The 19,852-nt window shown below is 38.8% G+C and overlaps 2 protein-coding genes across 3 annotated transcripts in view; one reads left to right on the forward strand and one right to left on the reverse strand.

Annotated features, from left to right (window-relative positions):
- LOC143858545 (DNA N(6)-methyladenine demethylase ALKBH1C-like) overlaps positions 1-15,033 on the forward strand; it is a 56,793-nt gene extending 41,760 nt beyond the window's left edge. The window contains exons 4-5 of the mRNA XM_077369199.1: positions 2,851-3,195; positions 14,521-15,033. Coding sequence (XP_077225314.1) covers positions 2,851-3,195; positions 14,521-14,796 — 621 coding nt within the window. The 3' untranslated portion in view covers positions 14,797-15,033. The remainder of the gene's footprint in view (positions 1-2,850; positions 3,196-14,520) is intronic.
- LOC143858546 (uncharacterized protein At2g29880-like) overlaps positions 1-19,630 on the reverse strand; it is a 48,890-nt gene extending 29,260 nt beyond the window's left edge. For both annotated transcript variants that reach the window (XR_013238973.1, XM_077369200.1), the window contains exons 1-2: positions 19,526-19,630; positions 11,640-11,784 (exon numbers count right to left, since the gene is read on the reverse strand). Coding sequence is in view for 1 of the 2 variants with exons in the window: in XM_077369200.1 (XP_077225315.1) it covers positions 11,640-11,655 (16 nt within the window). In the remaining variant the exon portion in view is untranslated. The remainder of the gene's footprint in view (positions 1-11,639; positions 11,785-19,525) is intronic.
- Between the last annotated feature and the right edge of the window lie 222 nt (positions 19,631-19,852).

The raw sequence follows: 19,852 nt of genomic DNA on the forward strand, positions 1-19,852 counted from the left end.
ATGTGGCCCCCACTGTATTTTAAGCTAGTGTGTAGATAACTTATCTACACATATGTGTAGGAACCGTTCTCTCTCTCTCTCTCTCTCTCTCTATATATATATATATATATATATATATATATATATATATATATATATATATATATATATATATATATATATATATATAAATCTAACGATTTACAATCCTTATTGTGATTTACGATTCGATTCCAATTTTTAGAATCTTGGTCACAAGGACATGACTTGAATGGTGTAAAGATGAGATGCAAAAATGAATGAGAAAATGAACAATTAGTAGAAGAGAAAGAGGGTAAGAGAGAGGAAATAAGGTTTGGGGGAAAGGAGAAAGCACACCGATGAATTGGAAAGCCTCCCTTATATATATATTAACTTTATTTTTATATTTATAAAACTGACATTAATGAGATGGGCTTTATATTAAATATACCGAAATCTCAAATAAAACACAATAATAAAGTAGGAAATATTATACTATCTTCAACACAAACATCATGAACAAATTTCGACCTTACAAAAGAGGGAATTGAAGCATATTATCCGCATAGGAGAGGTTTTTCCAAGAATAACATGAGAACCTAAATAGGGAAGTAGAAAAGACATGTTACCTGAATCATTAGCCAGAGTGGATTTCCCAAGAAGCATCAGATGGACATGACAGTGAGAGATCTCCCATCTGATGAGTGAAAGCCATCGATGGAACTGCTGGTAATCCACATTAAATCTATCGTATCATGTAACCACTTTATGATTATGCTGCAGATTTGACATCCCGTAGATGATGGGGCAACAGTTCAATACTGAGTAGACCCTGGAACACAAGATTACCCTTAAACTTGGTCAAATGTCTAATAGAAGGTGGTGTAGACAACAAACCACTATGGTGCCCTTTTTGTTCATGACGAGGCCGAGGAGGCCATGCATTGGGTTCTAAAACCACTACTGATAGTATTGTGGTCCATCATGGCCTCTGTCTTGGCCATTATCATGACTACAACGTCGTTCTTAACCCTATTGAGTGAAAGATTTGTTGGATTACAAGAAGTTCAATAGGTGTGAGGAATATCCAATGAGTCCATTAATTGTAGAGCAAAATTCTCAACTATGCGAGTGAGAAAGTCCTTTGTAAGAAGTGAAATTACACCTATGCGCCATTATGTTAAAATCGTACGATTCACGATTTGAATCTAATCGGGGATTGAACGATTCAAATCGGAAGGAAGAATTGTTTTTCGTAAAAATCGTACGATTGAATTGTAGGATTTTTTTCGATTCCTTTTGTTTGCTTATTTCGTATATGACACCCCCACCCCCCGAACTTATAACCTAAAAACAAGTAAAGGAAACCCTAATTCTATTATTCTCCTTCTTCTCATGTTCTTTCCTTCTCCTTCTCACCCTTCCTACTTCTACTAATGCCAGCCGCAAGTTTGGATTACTAATCATGAATTTAATAGTTTTGATTGAAAATAGATAGTTATTCATTTTATTCTTATTTATTATTTTTTTAATATTTACCTCATTTTTATATATAAATATGAATTTTTTTTACGATTTATGATCCAATTTACAATTCAACACGATTCGAACCCTGTTACGATTTACGATACTCAAGTCAACTCAACAGAGCCTTTGTCCCAAACTAATTGGGGTCGGCTAAAGGAATCTACCCGGCTCAAATTGACTAAGTCTAATCCTGGCTCTAGTTGGGTTCGTCTACGTGGATCATTTGCTTTCATTCTATCCTATCCAAGGTCATGTTCTCTGTAATGTTCCTAGCCATCAAGTCTTTCCTCACTGTTTCTACGTAAGTTGTTTTCGGTTTGCCCCTCGCTCGTTTTCAGTCTGCCCCTACCTCATTTTACTCCATCAAGTCTTTCCTCATAATTTACGATTCGATTCCAAATTTCATAACCTTGGCTACGCGTATATTGTGTTATGGGGTGTGATCTTGACCTTTGGGAGCAACTTGGAAATTTCTCAACGATTGCCCTAATTCAGTAGACTCTTCCTTCAAGCATAATCCACTAGGAGTTATAGATTGAGGCCCTTGAACCCTTAGCAAGTGAGCCTCACCCTAAAACCTTGTTTTCTTGTGCTATAAATCTGTGAAGAAATTTGTAAAGGAATTTAGGAGGCGACCAACTTGGGAGGTGGAAAGGATGACTTACCTTCGCCCTAGCAACCAGTAATTCTTATGCTTAGTCAACGATTTCAGCAAAGATGTTAGTAGTCCTCCATAGGATGTTCAATTACTTGTTCATCCCAGGCTCATTTGTTGTGCCACACTCTTGCTCACTGTTGAGTCAGCCATCCCAAGAGAGTTGTGTATAACAGAAAAATGTACCTGCTTGAATAACATCAGATGTCACTATATCTTTCAGGTTCAACACATCACTTGGCAGAGCCGTTGAAAATGTCCTTTCTCTCATAAACCTCAAAAGACAGTGAAGAAGATAGATTTTAACGGGATCTTAACCTCATTCTGATTTCATGTTAATTTAGTTCCAAATATTTTCTCTCTTCTTATTCATGACTGATTTTGGTTGCACCAAAAGGCTGCACTTACTGTGAAAAGATTCAGATCAACAAAGTCGTAGCAGTAAAGGTTGTTATGATAAAATGTCACCCATATGCATTACCATTAATCCATCCTCATTTTGACCCACAGGGTCCGTATTTTGTGCATTTTAAAATTTTCAAAACCTAATTGTTTTGTGAGTTGTGAATACGGACTTGGCATGGACTAGCATTTCTCAATTTTGTGTATTCTTCTAAGATATTGTGTTCTGTTAATTAAAGCATTTGCATCGATATACTTTTTTTTAGGTTAAAATTATCAAAAGATGCCGAGAACTTGGCCTTGGTTCAGGAGGGTTCTATCAACCCCGTTATAGACATGGTGCAAAATTGCATCTGAAGATGATGTGTCTGGGTAGAATTTGGGATCCAGAAAGGTTGTACGAGGACAGATTTCACAAAATTGATGGTGCAGAAGCGCCTAGTATCCCAGATGAATTCAAGCATTTAGTTAAAGGAGCAATTAAAACTTCTCACTTCTTTCTTAAGCATAGCTCCAAATTGAGTTCTGCAGAAAATATACTTCCTAGAATGTCACCTGATATTTGCATCGTCAATTTCTATAAAAGAAGTGGGAAGCTAGGACTCCATCAGGTACGCAATTGGATTGCATAATTAGTTTTCCCATTGTTTTTTGTAAGGGAAATTTTTTTATTAGTTGTAGTAGCTACAAACTTACATGACTGCACATAATAAATTCAGATATTGGGTGTGTTTGATCAAGCAAGGTTTTTCTTGTTTTGTTATTCTGCATTTGAATTCTTGATCATGTCTTGTAAAGAGAACTCAACCCATTAGATTAATTCTATACTAGTATGTATTCTGCTTTGTGTACTTCAAATTTCACCTTTTATGTTGATAATGACACAATCTTTGACCTTTTCTTGTATGAGATGAAAATCGATGAATTTATTTATATTTCAGTTACAGTAGTTTCTTTAGAATTCCTCTAGTTTCCTTTAGATCCTCTAGCCTGTGGTATGTTTCATTGTGCTTAATTGATGCCATTATGGCACTATCTTGTGTTCAGGTCATATGACACCTAACCTCCTGTGAATTAACTTACTAGTCAACCTATTCTCCAATCAAGTAACTTTGTGCGTCACATGTATTAGTGCTTTCCGCAATGGCTCTCCAACAAAAATCGTCCACCCTAGGGGGTACTAGAGCTCTTCAAGAACACATGGGTGCTTATAGAAACGAAAACCCCAGATAGGATATGAATGAGTGTAACTCCCTCTTATTTATAGAGGTTTCCCTCCCTTTACGTTTAAATCCCTACTCAAATCCCCTCAATCTCTCAAATATTACAAGTGTACCCTACATACAAACACACCCTGCTAAAGGAGATATTACAAGTTGTTAACTAACCAACTTCTCCAAAAGCTTAAGCTATTGGAGAAAGGAGTTATTTATCTTTTTATACTTTAACACTCCCCTGCACGTGTGGCCCACTTGGCAAACACGTGGCACATGTGGTCCCACTTTGGGCCGACCATCGCATGTGGATTTTTGCTATCCGGGAGGTTTGAACTCGAGACCTTTGGCTTTGATACCATGTTAACTAACCAACTTCTCCAAAAGCTTAAGCTATTGGAGAAAGGAGTTATTTATCTTTTAATACTTTAACACAAGTAATGTCACTTGAGGCGTATTACATTCGTGTCCTTACACTACTAATACTATTAGAGTAGGCCCCTTCAACACTTTGGCCGGGAATTGGTTCTCATTTTCCTCGCCCCTTAGAAAAGAGCTTGACCACAAGCTCGGCTCAATCCTGATAGAAGGGGTGAAGACCCAGTTCATTGGGCAATTGGGAGGTCATCTCTCCATACTCGGCCAGAGCAACTGTGTGATGCTGGTGCCGGGATAAAGCACATAGCTCTCTATGTTAAGCCCCTTAATCCAGGGCCCATCACATATGTCGACTCGATCACATCTGCCCTGTAATGCCCACCACCAACTAAGCCGAGGCGGCGGCTTATAGTGTATGTCATAGTTTTAAAACTCCCCCGCATCATCGTTGACTCCCCGAGTCGACTCCAATTTCCCATTGTTGCGCTCCGCGTTTTGCCACCGTGTTCCGCATTTTGTCGTACGAAGTCAATATGACTCCTAAGTTTTAACCGCGTCAACCGAGTACTCGACCGCATTCTTGGGCGCATCTGCACCGAATCGACAAGGATTTTTCTTGGCCCCATTTTGACCTCATCCACATTTTTAAACATTGGTTTCTGTCACTTTCCATAAATCCTCTACTCATATCCGCTTTGTCTTTCCCCATGTAAATTGTAGGTCTCTACCATGATATAATCAGCTTTAGAAATGGGTCCTGATAGAAAGTAACTGTTACATCCACTGTCCACTCATCTGGCTCATTATGGATGCCTCTGCAGATGATATGGGCTCATGCTCATTATGACGTAACATGGAAGAAGAATCCTCTATGGCGCGACCCTCTGTAACACGGTCATGCTTAAGGCTAGGGCATTAATAGTTTCACTAATCGATATTGCCTCTGCCACCACTAAAACTTCTACTCAACTCAACTCAACTTAACCCAACAAAGCCTTTGTCCCAAACTAGTTGGGGTCGGCTAAAATGAATCCTTTAGAAAAATTTCATGAAGAAGGTGAAAGGAATCTACGCGGTTCTAGTTGGGTTCTTCTATGTGGACCATTTTCTTCCATTCTATCCTATCCAAGGTCATGTTCTCTGTTATGTTCCTACCACTAAAACTTCTACAACTATTATTTAGTAGCCATGTTACCAAATAAAGTTCTATGATCAAAATTGTTCCGTTACCAATTATGGTACACCAAATATATCAATTACAAATTTTAAAGTTGATTCAAACTCATGAGGATGACCCCCACCTCTTGTGATAAAACAATAAGGACATTAAGTGGCACAGAAGGAACACATATGAATAGGAAAGCCATCTCTCTCTCTCTCTCTCTCTCTCTCTCTCTCTCTTCTTTATTGGTTCTTGCAATAGAGAAGTTGAACTACAAAAAAATCTGCAGGACATGTTGAACAACTCATCCTATAATTCACACCAAGAGAGAGCAGGAGCGAGGGAGGACGCAATGTATAGGGCAGACTGTTTCCCTTTTCAATTATGTCTGCTGAATCAATTGGTGGGAATTTTTTTTGCAGAGGTGTCCTGGGATGCTATTTATAGAGAGACTAGTAAGACACCTCATGTGATGCACGGGGGGAGGGAAAAAAGAACTAAATGTTTAAAAAAGAAATTCGGGCAATTTTTCTGATGTAAAACAGAAAAAAAATGAAAAGGGAAACTTTCTACATACTGTGGACCCCGATCCCGAGGACGATGTGGCGAGGGGCACGAGATCCCAAGCCGGTCCTCTAAGATCTCCACAATGTGAAGGAGAGCTCTACCAAGGAACTCTCGAAATGATGCCACTCACAGCATGGGTGGTGATATAAATGAGATACCTCTCGATTCAAGGACCAGCCCGGAACCAAGGTGTACCTATAACAAAGAAGAGTCGCCATCCAAGGAAGTAGGCCCTGGATCCCATGAAATGCTCTGTTGCCACGGATAACCAGAGATACAAAAGTCCGTGCCTGATGACGAATGGGGAAGGTATTAAGCGCCCCCAATTCGCCCAAGTGCAAGCACCTGGTCTCTTATTTCATTTTTAATTAATTTGGAAGAGTTTTGGGCTAAAATCATGTGAAATGGGAACGAGTATCCCCGAAGAAACGTCTATCTAAGCATGCATGACCCGAGGATGGGCAAAAGAAAATAAACATCCAAATCCTAACTCACCGCATCTACTCCTAACCTATCACATCTAGGAAAGCAATAACATCCGCATGCACAGCTACAGCTAAGCAAGTAATAGCAGATATGATAAGCAGAAAAGCAGTAAATATCTACAGCTAAGCATGTGAAACTAAACGCACAAGGAATAAGCAAGCTGAAAGTAAACACACAAGGAACCAAAGACGAACACACGATAAACTAAAAGATGCGAGGGAAGAAAGGAATCAGAAAATAGACGGTATGCGCAAACCCAAAATGCCAGGGAAAAGAAAATGGGACATACGATAGACTCAGGGAGCGATTCTAAAGGAATCGAGGTCAGTGATCCTGATCCGCTAAAGATTGGACAAGTCTCGCGATCGTCATAGCCTATCGTTGGGCTCAGCGAGGACAATCCCTGTAAAGGGGCCACGCTACGTCATCGTCCATCCCAAAACCTGATAAAACGTCGGAAAACCGATAAAACCGAACAACCACGATCGAAATCGGTAATGAAATGAAAGGAAGGCTCCGAGTGACCTGGCAATCATCATCCTTGCCCATTTCGGATTTTGTATTTTTGGGAAAAGCTTGAAAGATATTTTTAGATGCTGAAATGATTTTTTTGAAGGGTTTAGATGATTTTATTAAAAGGTTTGACTGAACTTGGGATGAAGATCCCAAGCTGCCTACGTACCCTGTAGAAAGGGATCAAGCCAACGTAGTTCGAATGCTTTTCGAAATACGCTTCGAGTGTTTTGAATATTTTTTGATGTTTTTTGGATTTTTGTTATTTGATTTTTGCGTATTTTTATCCCTTTTGATCGAAAGGGGGTTTTGGCTCAAGAGGTTGCCGTCCGTCATCGCCTAAACCCGACGAGTGTTCCCAAAAATCGATGGGGATCCCGAAATGCAAGGAGAATCCCAAGGAACGTGTGAAAAGATGAACCCGAAGAAAGAAAGAAATTAATCCCTAACCCTGTGGAAAATGATCATCTCGGAGAGGAAGGAACCCTTGGGTCCTGTAAGAAATGATGGCCTCCAAGAAAGGAAAATCCCTAAACCCATGAGAAATGATGGGATAAGCAAAGAGACATGAAGGGCGAAGGGATGGCTCAAGAAACACTCTGTCATCGCCTGGAACTCAAATAGGCGCGAGTGAGAAAATGGGCACTACTTTTATTCTTTCAGCTAAAGATGACAGAGATAAGCAGCCATGAGATAGTTTAACTTTTGGAACAAGGACGTTCACCCGTTGACTAAGCATGAAAGAACACATCCCGAAAATAACAAGCAGGCAAATGAACTATCTTCAGGTAAGATATATAATCCTAGATCTGGAAATTGAATGGGGTTCAATTTTATCAAAGTCAAAGAATATTGACTGTTAAAATTTTCCTAAATAAAAGAGACATTTGCTTCAAAAATCCATAAAGCTATTTAAACAAAATCAATGGATATTGAAATTTCGAAGAAAGAACCCAAGCTTTAACAAGAGAAAATTAAGCACCACAGAGAGGAGATAAAGGGGTCAGGTAAATTACCGGAGAAATTCGAGTGAAAGGCCTGTGAGGGTCGTGCCCTTTTGCCTTTGCTCTTCCTAGAATTCTTGACAATGCCGCGAAATCTCCGCAACGATCTGAGAGGGAGAGAGAGGTTGATAAAAATCAAAGTGGGTTTTGAAGTGGGTTTGATATGGGTTTGGATTAGGTGAATGGGGCTTCCAGGTTTGGGGCTAGAGAGGATGGTGGTTGAAGCAATGGTGGAAATGGGTTTGCTAATTTTGGGGGAAACTAGAAGAAGATACGATGGGGATAGCGGTTGGGTTTTAAAAAAAAACAGGGAGGTCGTGTCCGGATTGAATGGAGGAGGTGGAGGTAGCTGATGGTAAGGTCTGCAAATTGGGGTTAGTATACGGTGAGAGGGAAATTGGTGTCGATTATGGGTTTTAAAAATGGGTTTTTGAGATAAAGGGGAAGTGGCTGCAAATGGAGGAAAATCCAAATGGGTTTAGTGGTGGTTCGGATGGGGATGGAGGTGGAAGATGGGGTTTCAGATTTTGGGTGGGTGGAGGTGGCACGGCCGGAGAAGACGGGAGTGGTGGAGATGGAGGTGGAAGATGGGGTTTCGGAGATGGTGGAGGTGACCGGCGGCTATGGGTTGTGGCTGTGAAGAAGAGGGAATGGGGGAAATGGGTTTCGGTTTTGGAGGTAGTGGCTGGTGGTCGGAGAAGGGTAGAAGAGGAAGAGGGTGGCGGCTAGTGGAGGTAGTGGGTTTGGAAGTGCAGAAAATGGGTTTAGAGGTAGCAATGGCTGAGATGGAGGTGAAGGAGAAGAAATGGAGGTTGAGGAAGATGAAGGTGGAGCCGATTCTCCCTCCCTGTTTCTCTGCTATCTCTCTCTCTCTTTCTCTCTGGTTCTCCCTCTGTTTCTCTCTCTCTCTCTCTGTTTTCTTTGGTGGCTGCTGTTGGTGGAGGTGGAGGTGAAGGTGGAGATGGGTTTTGGGTTTCGGGTTTGGGGTGGAGGATGGTGGCTGGTGCGGTGGAGATGGGTTTCGGGTTTGAAGATGGTGGCTGGTGGTGGTGCGGTGGAGATGGGTTTTGGGTTTCGGGTTTGGGGTGGAGAGGGTGGTGGGTATGGGGTTTCGATGGTGGAGAGTGGTGGTGGATGGGGTAGATGGAGGTGGCGGTTGGAGAAGAGTGGAAGAGGAAGAGGGTTTGGGGGTGGTGGTAGAAGGAGGAGAAGATGAGGTGGCTGCAAATCCCTTTTTTTCCTCTGAAAACCCTAGTTCGATCCCCTTTGTTCGGGAAGTGATATATTCCACCCCCTTTTGTTCCTTGGACAACCCTCTTCAAGTGTATTTATGACTACTCTTTTTAACTACGAGGGGTGGTCTGGGTAAAAAATGGGGGGGGGGGGGGTGGAGGGGGGGAACATTTAGCTCTTATTTGTTTACTGCCCATGGGGTTGGTATTAGCACACCCATGTTGGATATTTCACCTCCCTCCTGCTTGATTTTGAGATAAAAAAAAATGGATTAGAGTGCAACTTGGGTTAAATTTTCTCAGAGTCGGGTTGGGTTATTAACTTAGGATCATGTCGGGCTCGAATATTTTGGGAAACTTTAAATTTGGTTCCGGACCTTAGGTTTCGGGAACTTGAGACTTGATTCGGGATTTATTCAATTTTTTTTTGGGAGATTTGGGTCAGGTCAAAATGGGGTGTCTACACATACATACACAAATTATGTAAAAAAGAGCTGTTAGTACACTAGAAATATTAGTATTACCTATGTGGAAAGGACTGCGCAGTCATAGATCCAAAAAGGAAAAAGATGAAACAACTAATATAAGTATCATTTGTTTAAATTTGTGAAAATTTGCATTGTTCTGTGAATGCATTTACATATATCCATACACTAGTATTTCCGACCCATGCTATGTATGGGTGTAAAATGGTGGGACCACCTCATTGAAGAAATAGTGCGTCCCAGCCTAATGCATAGGTTTGGGTAGAGATGGTGGGCCCCCACCCTCTCCAAGCACACAGTGAAAACTTGAATCCAAAAAAATAGAAAAAAAAATAAAGAAAAACCTTACCTTTTGGGGACTGTCATCTGGATGGCTTTCATGGTGAGAACTTTTGTACATCCCCCTGTTTCTGAATGAAGAAAAGAAAAAGATACCATGGAAATGCATCAATTTTCATTTCTTGTAGGAACTGAAAAAAGCCCGGGCTCATATCACAGAAGATGTTGGCTCTGTTTATCCTCCGTTGATTATAATCCGGCATGTTCCTTTGAAGGGAGTGTACATTGATAAATTGAGATATAGAGAAAAATGATGTAGGTTTATAAATTGATGGGGTTTCACCTCAACAATTTTTTTATCAGGGCCTATGTGCTAGATTACAATGAATTTAGAACAAAATGTAGGTTCATTGGATTTTATCTCAACAATTGATTTCTTTTACAAGGGCCTACGTGACAGATGACAACCGATATTTATCTGCCGGTTTTGTTTTTTATGAATTCACAAAATATGACCATAACAAATAAATATTGCGTTATAAGGAGAGATAAAAGCAAACATTAGCAGAGGGACTCGGTTCCCTAGACTCAACTCTACTGATTCATCTGCAACCTTGTTTGAGGGAGGCTATAACTGATCAGAATTCCGGCCCGTAATGGCTCAGCCGCAGGCATAGGGTTGCAGCAGGTTGGGTTATGGCTGGGCGGAGGAGGCATATGATATCGGGCCGTCCGCTAATGGAGAGCACATAGAATAATAAAAAACAAAAACCATTTCGTGAATAGGAAGTGGGGAAAGAAGGAAAATAAGAGGAAGAGGCTAGAAGGAAGAATTGTAAGAGAGAGAAAACCTTTGGAAATGGAAACAAATCGGCGATTTGTTTGGCTAAAATCAATTATTAATCCAACTGCGCGCATTTAGAGATTTACAGGGAATGTTTCCTATTCTCCAATTGGTAACATTTCCTAATCTTGTTGGACGTTTAGAGAGATTAACGCCAAACGTTTCCAATTATTTATATTTCCTATTAATAGTGGCAACCAAATTAATTGCACTAAACTTAAAACCTCAATTCAAATGAATTATTAGGGTATCTCATTTAGATAAATCCCAAAATATAGGGGCATATTTTCTTTTTTAACGGAAAAACCGTATTGATAGCGTGAAATTGGATTTTGTGGAAGATCTTAAAAGTGGCAAATTCAATTTTGTGGAGGCAGTAGGAGAAAAACTTTTCCAGAAAACATTTTCTCGGAAAAGACGAATGTCAAACTGAAAGAAATATACTTAGTATATATTATAGATAGATGGACCATTAGTTATATTATAGATAGATGGACCATAAGTGTACTTAGTGTATATTATAGATAGATGGACCATAAGTGCAGACTGCAGACTTATGATACTAGTTGAATAAACCCAAGTAGGAGCGCTCCTTTATCAATAGTACATATCAACATAGATAATTTGACTATTGAATGCTCAGTATAATATTTTTGACGAAACAATGATGTAGGGAACTAATCAAATAAAAAGATAACTGGGGTGTAAAAGATTCGATCCAAACAACAAATAATGACAAGCTACTTATATCCAGTGATGAAAATAGCTTCAATGTATCTGTACATTGCAAAGGTTGGTTGGATAGTGAATTTTCAACCTATCTCATGGAAATAAAGATCTAAAATAACCAACCAATCAAAAAAAAAAAGATCCCAAATAACCATGACTCACTTGTGCAGATTGACATTATCCTTTTAGAAGTTGCTGCCCGACTGAGAAATCCACAATTGGAGTTTAGAAATTATGGGTACCTCTTTTGAACATGTATGTATTGTATACTGTTTTGAAGAAACAGTCCCTCCACTTCCACGGCCTCCTGTTTGTAAAGTTGTGTAAAATTAGAATTAGAAGCCTTTGTATGCTGACATCACCTTTCGGAAGTAAAACAAATACAAAAAATGGCTAATATATCAACTATAATGAGAGTAGAGATGAGAAGGAATTGAGAAAAATAGTGTTTAGAAGTGAAGAAAATAGGTACTTAAATGAGTTTGTTTAGGTACTTAAATGGATTTCATAATCTTGGAGCAAGATTATGAAGTTTTTTGATTAATTACAACAAGAGGCATAAGGGAAGGAACTCTGTATCTGGCTGTGTCTCATGGCAAGATACTTGTGTCATGGGCTTGGGCCATGTTACACGGAATATTCTGAATGGGGCAAAGTACCTGTGCAACACATGTCGGATTCCAATTCTTTCCGACAGTTCTAGATTTCTTTTATCTGTTTTTTTCTAGATGTTACTACGAGAATTTTGCAATTACCGTGTGTTATTCAGTTTTATCCATCCTAATAGTAATTTTTTATATGGAAATAAAATCTCACATTCACTTAACATATTTAAATTTCCAATATATTGCTTGTTCTAACCATACTATTATGTAAAAAAATATGTAAATTTCAGAATTGATTGAAATATTGGTGAATCCGACCCTCATTCCCATACTGTTGCAACATGGGCCTTGATCCTTTGGAGAGACTCGGGACAAAGAACTACCACTGATCATCAGGTTTGGATTTGTATCCCTAGAGGAAGAATACTTCATGACTTTTTTAACCCGGAATTTATCTAGGAATCCAGGGCGGCACCTTAAAAGAACACTTCATAATTTAAGTAGATGTCAGCCTCTCTTTTGCCTCGAGCTTTGCAATTGAACATGCCTCGATTGAAGGGAAATCTAGATGCTTCTTGATACAGCTACATTCCCTTATTCATATGCTGTCGTTGATCGCCACCTTCGAGATTACAGTAGGGAAAGATACCAAAAAACTTTGGACCATTTGGAAAGTGGGCGATAATAGAATTTTCATGGCCAAGAGAAAAGCATTTCCGTGATCTTAGATGCTACTTTTAACAAAAATATTTTGTCTTAGCATTGATATATCATTCCAGGATTAGGGGTTAGGAGTTTGGAGCTATGTAAATTGTGGGAGTTTTACATGACTAGCCACATATTCATTGATAGAGGCAGTCTGATGGAACCCACCTGCTCTTGATGTCCTAAAGTTGAATTTTGGTTGATCAAGTTTGGGGATGCCAGGATCAGTAGGGATTATAGGCATTACATGATATTGTGTGGGGCTGTTTAGATTGGATTCTCAGGAGCAATATTGGTAAGGGATTGTAATGAAGCAACGAGTTTGCTTTTAGCAAGGTATTAAGTTATAAGTCTGCTGTTCCCACGGCCCTTTTTTGGTTTTCATCAAGTGTAATAAAGTGGATACATCTCAGTAATAGTTTCCATGGATACTCTCAGACTAAATTGAAGAGAGTCTTGATCAAATTTCTAATGGACAATTATCTTTTTCCTTCATAGAGAGATAGATGCTAACTTGGAATCTTATTCATCAGCAAAAACTGGGGTCGATAAGTAGGTTTTGATTGCCACTTACCATTTTCCAATGGATGAAGATGGGATGAGTTTTGTTTCCGTTTCTTTCTCTTTCTTTGTTGATTGTCTGACCTCTTTGTGTACTTTGTCCTTTCTTTTTTTGGAATTTAACCTTGATATTAAGGCTAAAAGAGAGGAGGGGGGGATATCATCTCCCTTATTGCTGTTATTATTCGGGATATGCATGTGCTTGTTTCAAAATTAGGCATTTTTTCAAATCATGTCATTTATCTTATTTTATTTGCTTTTACTGTTTTACAGAGGACAAACTGACACGGTTGCACACCTAAAGTTAAAGTGGGCAATACCATTTCACTATTATTACAGTTACGCTATCAGTTGTTATATATATATATATAGGAGTCATCATAAAATTATTTTAGGAGACATTTATTTATGCAGATGCATGCATTCCTTTTTTCACCATTGTGATGCCTTTCCTTAATTATATATATATACTGTTTTACAGAGGACAAACTGACACGGTTGCACACCTAAAGTTAAAGTGGGCAATACCATTTCACTATTATTATAGTTACGCTATCAGTTGTTATATAATAGTGAAATGATATTGCCCACTTTAACTTTAGGTGTGCAACCGTGTCAGTTTGTCCTCTGTAAAACAGTATATATATATATATATATATATATATTAAGGAAAGGCATCACAATGGTGAAAAAAGGAATGCATGCATCTACATAAATAAATGTCTCCTAAAATAATTTTATGATGACTGAAAAACCACCAGAAAGTTTATACTTCTGGTGACTCTGGTGTTTGTAATCTTCAATTTAGGAGTTTTTTTGTTAGTTCTTTCAATATCTCAATATCTGGATCTTGCCCTGACAGAAATTTACTGTTGTGTATCTATATCAGTAAATGTACACTTGACAGAAGTTATCAAGCCATAATTTATTGGCTACCATTTGCAAAAAAAAAAAGTCATCAAGCAATGATTAGTTGTTATTTTCTCATGAAGTTTGATTTTCGACTAACCAAGACTATGTCCCAAGCTAATCTCTAGTGATCCCAAAATCGTTTCATTATTTTCATTCGCTATTACACAGGGTTTGGGAACTATTTTTTTTATAGTTTACCTAATAAGTGAGTTGTTTACATGAACTATTTAATGGTTTCTCATGTATCTATTGCAATGCAGGATAGTGATGAAAGCCAAGAGAGCATTTGTAAAGGGTTGCCTGTTGTTTCCTTCTCTATCGGTGATTCAGCAGAGTTCTTATATGGATTTGATAGACATGTGAATAAGGCAAAGAAGGTACTATTAGAGTCAGGTGATGTTATAATATTTGGTGGTGAGTCAAGGCTTATATTTCATGGTGTTTCACGTGTTCTCCCGAATACCGCACCAAGGCGCTTACTTGAAGAAACAAATCTGCTTCCTGGACGTCTCAATCTGACTTTCAGACAGTATTAATGTATGGTCACCTCTTTTTTTTTGTCGTTTGGCCATCTGGTCAACTGTTTCCTCTTTGCGTTATTGATGAATATGCTTCCATACAATCAAATTTGATTTTTTGGGTTTGTGATATGCCAGTTTAGTGCAAAAAAATAACCCATCCTATTTCCTGAATCCTGTAGCGGTATGAACCAACTCCACATTTGACATGATTTTAACACGCATATTATATGCAAAGAAAAGTCACTTTATCCACTTTCTGAAAAGAAAAAGTGTTCGTGAATTGAAACCCATCTTGTTAGTGATAGTTTTTTCTACGGTATTCGAATAAATGTTCCTGTTTCCTCCTTTTATCATTATTGCTTTATCATTTTGGGAGAAAATTGGCATTGTATGTGCTACCTTGTCTGCTGACCCCTACCTCCCTTTGTGAATGCCAAGGTGCCTGTGAAAATATGGGATCCATGTGATTTATGCCTGTTAGAAATGGTCGTCTACTATTGGGTTGCCTTTTATTAAAGGTAATGTAGTATTTTGTATATTGGTTGATATATGTCAGTTGTACTCATTTTTTTTTTTTGAAAGATGACATATTTCATTAATACTGAGATAGCATTCGGGACCAGTAGTCCCAGCCTGCCATACAAAATATTACTGTGAATTGGGGCGGGCATTCCCAGATCCAATTCAGAGATAAACAAAACAAAAAAACATTTACAATGGATTGTAAACACTCCTATTCTCTATTTTGTGGATTGCATCCTTTAGATCTTTCTTACCAGCATTTGCGTCTATCATCTATACCAACGTCACAGAAACTAAGCCACCCAAACCACATAAAAAACTAGCAAACTTCATAGCAACACCAGGCCACCCAAACCAAAGCTTTAGCACCGCCTACCCACAACCAGACTATGCCGCACCCTTCTCCAGTTCCTCCAGGATGTGCTGGATGAGGAAGTCCGGCATTTCAAGGAGTGATTCCTCCGGAACCCGTTCCAAACGGCTAGGGAGTCTTCTCTTGGCAATCCTTGCTTCCCCTTGGCGGATGCCTACTACCTTATTAGCTTCCCAATTAAGCCTCCTCTCAGCCCTTTCTTCGGCCAATAGAAATTTAAAGAAAGGGTGTTTAAAAAGCGGCGAGTGGGTGTCTCTAATCTCAACTGACCCAGTGAGGGTAGAAGGTAAAAGGGCAATCCTGAGCATCTAATTTAAAGATTTTCCACTGCTTGCGAAGGAGATCTTCAGTAACGTCTTTGGGTGTTGGATCCATGATCAGAGCTCTTTCTTCATCATACTCCATCGGATTTATCCTTCTGAGGATATTTTCTAAAATCATGGTCTCCGTGAATAAACGCCTCCTTCTTCCGTCAGAGAAAGTAGAAGGATTATTGGAGTTACCTTGATTCTCCATTTCGAAAAGGCATCTTGGTTGAACAAAGTTGGAAGCACCTAGAAAACCTAAAAAATCCAAAGTGAGTCCTTAAGCTACTCACTATTCTTCACGATGCAAGACTTATAATGCCAGACAGCCAATTTGTGACCTTGCAGCTTTCCTTTCCTTGAAAACCAAAATACTTATTCATCTTCGCAGTACAGTTATTATGGCCCACCTCAAGAGTAAATGGGACAAAGTGACAAACCATACAAAAAGCAGGAACACGAAAGATAAAGATAGAAAAGGCTACAATTTTAAAACTTACCCGTAACGAGAAGCAATTCAAGCGCTTTGGAATAAAACCAGGACCCACGGGCCCACGGCTACAGGGTTACCCATAGACGAGGCCTATCCTACCAATCTTCGAATAAGGTTTTAAGAGCTTCAACAATCTGCTGAAAGTTTTCCTTTACCTGGTTTAGGAGCCAAAATCTTCCGAAGAATATTCAAAAGGAAACTTTCTTGTGATGCTGACCCCCTGGCAATAGGATTTAAGCCATCGTAAGAGCCGTCAGGGGCACGATATTGTGTTCATCTATATTTTCAGTGTTATCGTCTCTCCTTTATCATGGAGACATCCTCCTCTTTGTTCCCTTCCCTCATTGTCTTCCTTCTCTTTGATCCTCGCCTAGTCAGTATCAAATTCTCATAATAACTTCCTAGCTTTGGAGAGACATCCTCCCAACATCCAGAGCTCATGGCATCCCTGGCCATCTTGTTGATCTTGCTTTACCTACTGCCGGATATAGTAAGATACGAAAGATAGTGAAGGATGGAGATGAAGAAAAAGCTCCCTGTTTGGGAAAAATCACAACTTCTGATTCTTGACATGCCTAGGATCTACTCATTATTGTGTGGATAACTTCCGAACTCACAACTTATGTCCTGGATCAAGTATTATACATTTTATAATTCTAAGGATCTCTTGAATTTGCTTCATAATTCATATTCTTGAGAATTTGAATCTTGCATTATGTAGCTGAAAGTAGAATTAGATGATTTCAGCAAAAGGGATTTCATTGATCCAAGAGATGTGGATCAGAGATGAGAGCATAGAAATGACCAGATCAAGGGAGGTTGATTTCCAAAGTATTAGTAATTTTGTAGAAGCTTGCTAGGGCTTGGATGAAATTTTGCTAGTATTTTCCGAGACTTTAGCAAAAAGAAATCTATGTACTACTAATCTTAGATATACAAAAAAAATTCAAATGGAAAACAGAAATAACAAGATAGGGAAGGGAAATAGTTTCTACTATTGAACTCAATGTAGAAGAACAAGTTGGAGAGTAGAGCCCTTACACTTTCCGGGAGCCCTCCCTTCTTCTCCCTTCTATTTTCCTAGAAAAATGCAAGGAAAAACCTAGAAAAGAGCTTGTCCTCAAGCTCGATCCTTCTTCTATAGAACGAAGTAAAAATGAAACACCTTGTTGCTAGAACCATTGCAGTGAAATCAGAATTTTGGTTGGCTAGTGATACGTTCTACTTCAGTTTGATGCCTTATTTTGTTCCTTCACATATTGAAATTCTTCTGCCCTCTGTTAAAACCTAAGTTGTAAAAATCATTTCGTTTCGGCCGAAATAGCCGAAACGTTTCTGTTTCGTCCGAAAACCGGAACGAAATGACCTCTTTTTTCATTTCGTTCCGGATTTCAAAATTCTAGATTTCGGCTGAAATTCGGGGAAAACATTTTTTTTTCTTTCTTCTCTCCTTATCTCTCCTTGGTTCTCTCCTCGTCTTCTATCCTCCTAGTATTTACATATAAAGTCATTTAAGTTAATGTCAATTTACTTGAGATTTACATGTAAAGTCATTTAAGTTAATGTCAATTTACTTGAGATTTACATGTAAATAAGGGAATACCCCCATTTGAATCTATTAAAAATAGTTTCAAGATCCAAATCTAAAAGAAAAAAAAAAACTCTACTCTTCAGTTCTAGTGCAAAATTCGAAAGGGCCTGGTCAAAATCAAAACTTCCAAATGATGGGGTATTTTTCCACTTTTAAAAATTCATAAATTCTATCATGGGCAAACATTATTAAATCCCAAAAGTCAGATAAAAAAATCCCATAATTTGGTCTCTAAAATTTTTTCATCTTGTTAGGCACTGGTCAACGCAGGCATTTCAGTTGATAGCGATTTTCCTTTAAGTAAATGTTGGATCTTTTACATATTTGTTTCATTTAATTGTTTCTTAGATTTTTCTAACAGTTTTTAATTTTTTTTTTCATATCTTTAAATATTTAAAAAAAAATCCTCTGTCGTAATGGAATGAAAAGTTTCGAACGAAATGACCAAAATGACAGGAACGTTCTGTTCCTGTCACCAAAACGAAACGGCGAACGAAATGAAATTTACAACTTAGGTTGAAACTCTTTTCTTTGTTGAGCCCGATGGTGTAAAAGGGCCTTACCTAACACGTTCCATCAACTCTGGAGCTTTTGGCATATTGGTAAGGTACCTAACATAGTGCTATTCGGTTCAAAGATGACATACACACGAAGGAAGAACCCTAATTTACTCTAAATGTAATTCGTATGGATTTAAGCGTTGGCTCAAGATAGATCCAAGTCAAAGAAAACATAAAACTGGACTGATGGACATTATCAACGAAGTAGTTTTGCTGTAATTCTTTGTTTCAGCAATTGTCTGCAACCGTATCACTCTTGTTCATCTAGATATGTTCAGTAGCAAGTGAATCAGCTGGTACTTCTCCCAAACTAAATCCGATTTCTCAAACCTAGATGAATATTGGAAAACGAATTTGTTGCAGCAGCAATCTCTGCAGCAAAACCGTGATCTGATAACTTCTTATTTTTTAGGTGCTGCTTAGGGGTCGATTAAGATGCAGAATACTCTTACCTTTATAAGTCACAACAAGCACGGACCAAGAATTTCCAACTACAATCACCCAAAGAAACATTACGAGATCACCGAGAACAAATCACATCCTCAATAATGCTGTATAGAAATCTCAGGACCTGCAAGTAGAGTAGAATCACTTGCGATTTTGGCCGTGATACCAAATTTGATGTGGATAAGAGAAGAGTGTGTAGGAACAACAAGATCTATGGGAGGTTGATTTCCAAAGTATTAGCAATTCGGTAGAAGTTTGCGAGGACTTGGATGGAATTTTGCTAGTATTTTCTAAGAATTTAAAAAAAGAAAAAGAAAAAAAAATCTACATATTAATCTTAGATATAAGAATGAAATTCAAATGGAAAATTGAAATAACAAGATAGGGAAGGGAAATAGTTTCTACCATTGAACTCAATGTAGAAGAACAAGTAGAGGAGAGTAGAGCCCTTACACTTTTCGAGAGCTCTCCCTTCTTCTCACGACTATTTCCCCTCTATTTTCCTTTGAAAATGCTAGGAGAAACCTAGAATTCCTAGCCACTCTCTCTCAAAAATCCATCAGTAAAAGTGCCTTGCATGTTGCCCCCTCACCCCTGTTTATATGAATAGGAATCGGCCTAGAAGCTTCTTGCAAGTGGTCTACTCAACGGACACTTGTCACTCCATGAAGCATGGAGTCATGATGTGGTGACAAGTGTCCTCCTGGTCCGGCTCCCAACAGACCAGCCACAGGTGTTCACTGCAAGAAACATACGAAACTTCTGGTGGTTCTGCAACTC

Source organism: Tasmannia lanceolata, unplaced genomic scaffold (genome assembly GCF_043159265.1).
Source record: "Tasmannia lanceolata isolate RefF3 unplaced genomic scaffold, GAP_Taslan_0.1 ptg000026l, whole genome shotgun sequence".
In the NCBI taxonomy this organism is placed as follows: Eukaryota; Viridiplantae; Streptophyta; class Magnoliopsida; order Canellales; family Winteraceae; genus Tasmannia; species Tasmannia lanceolata.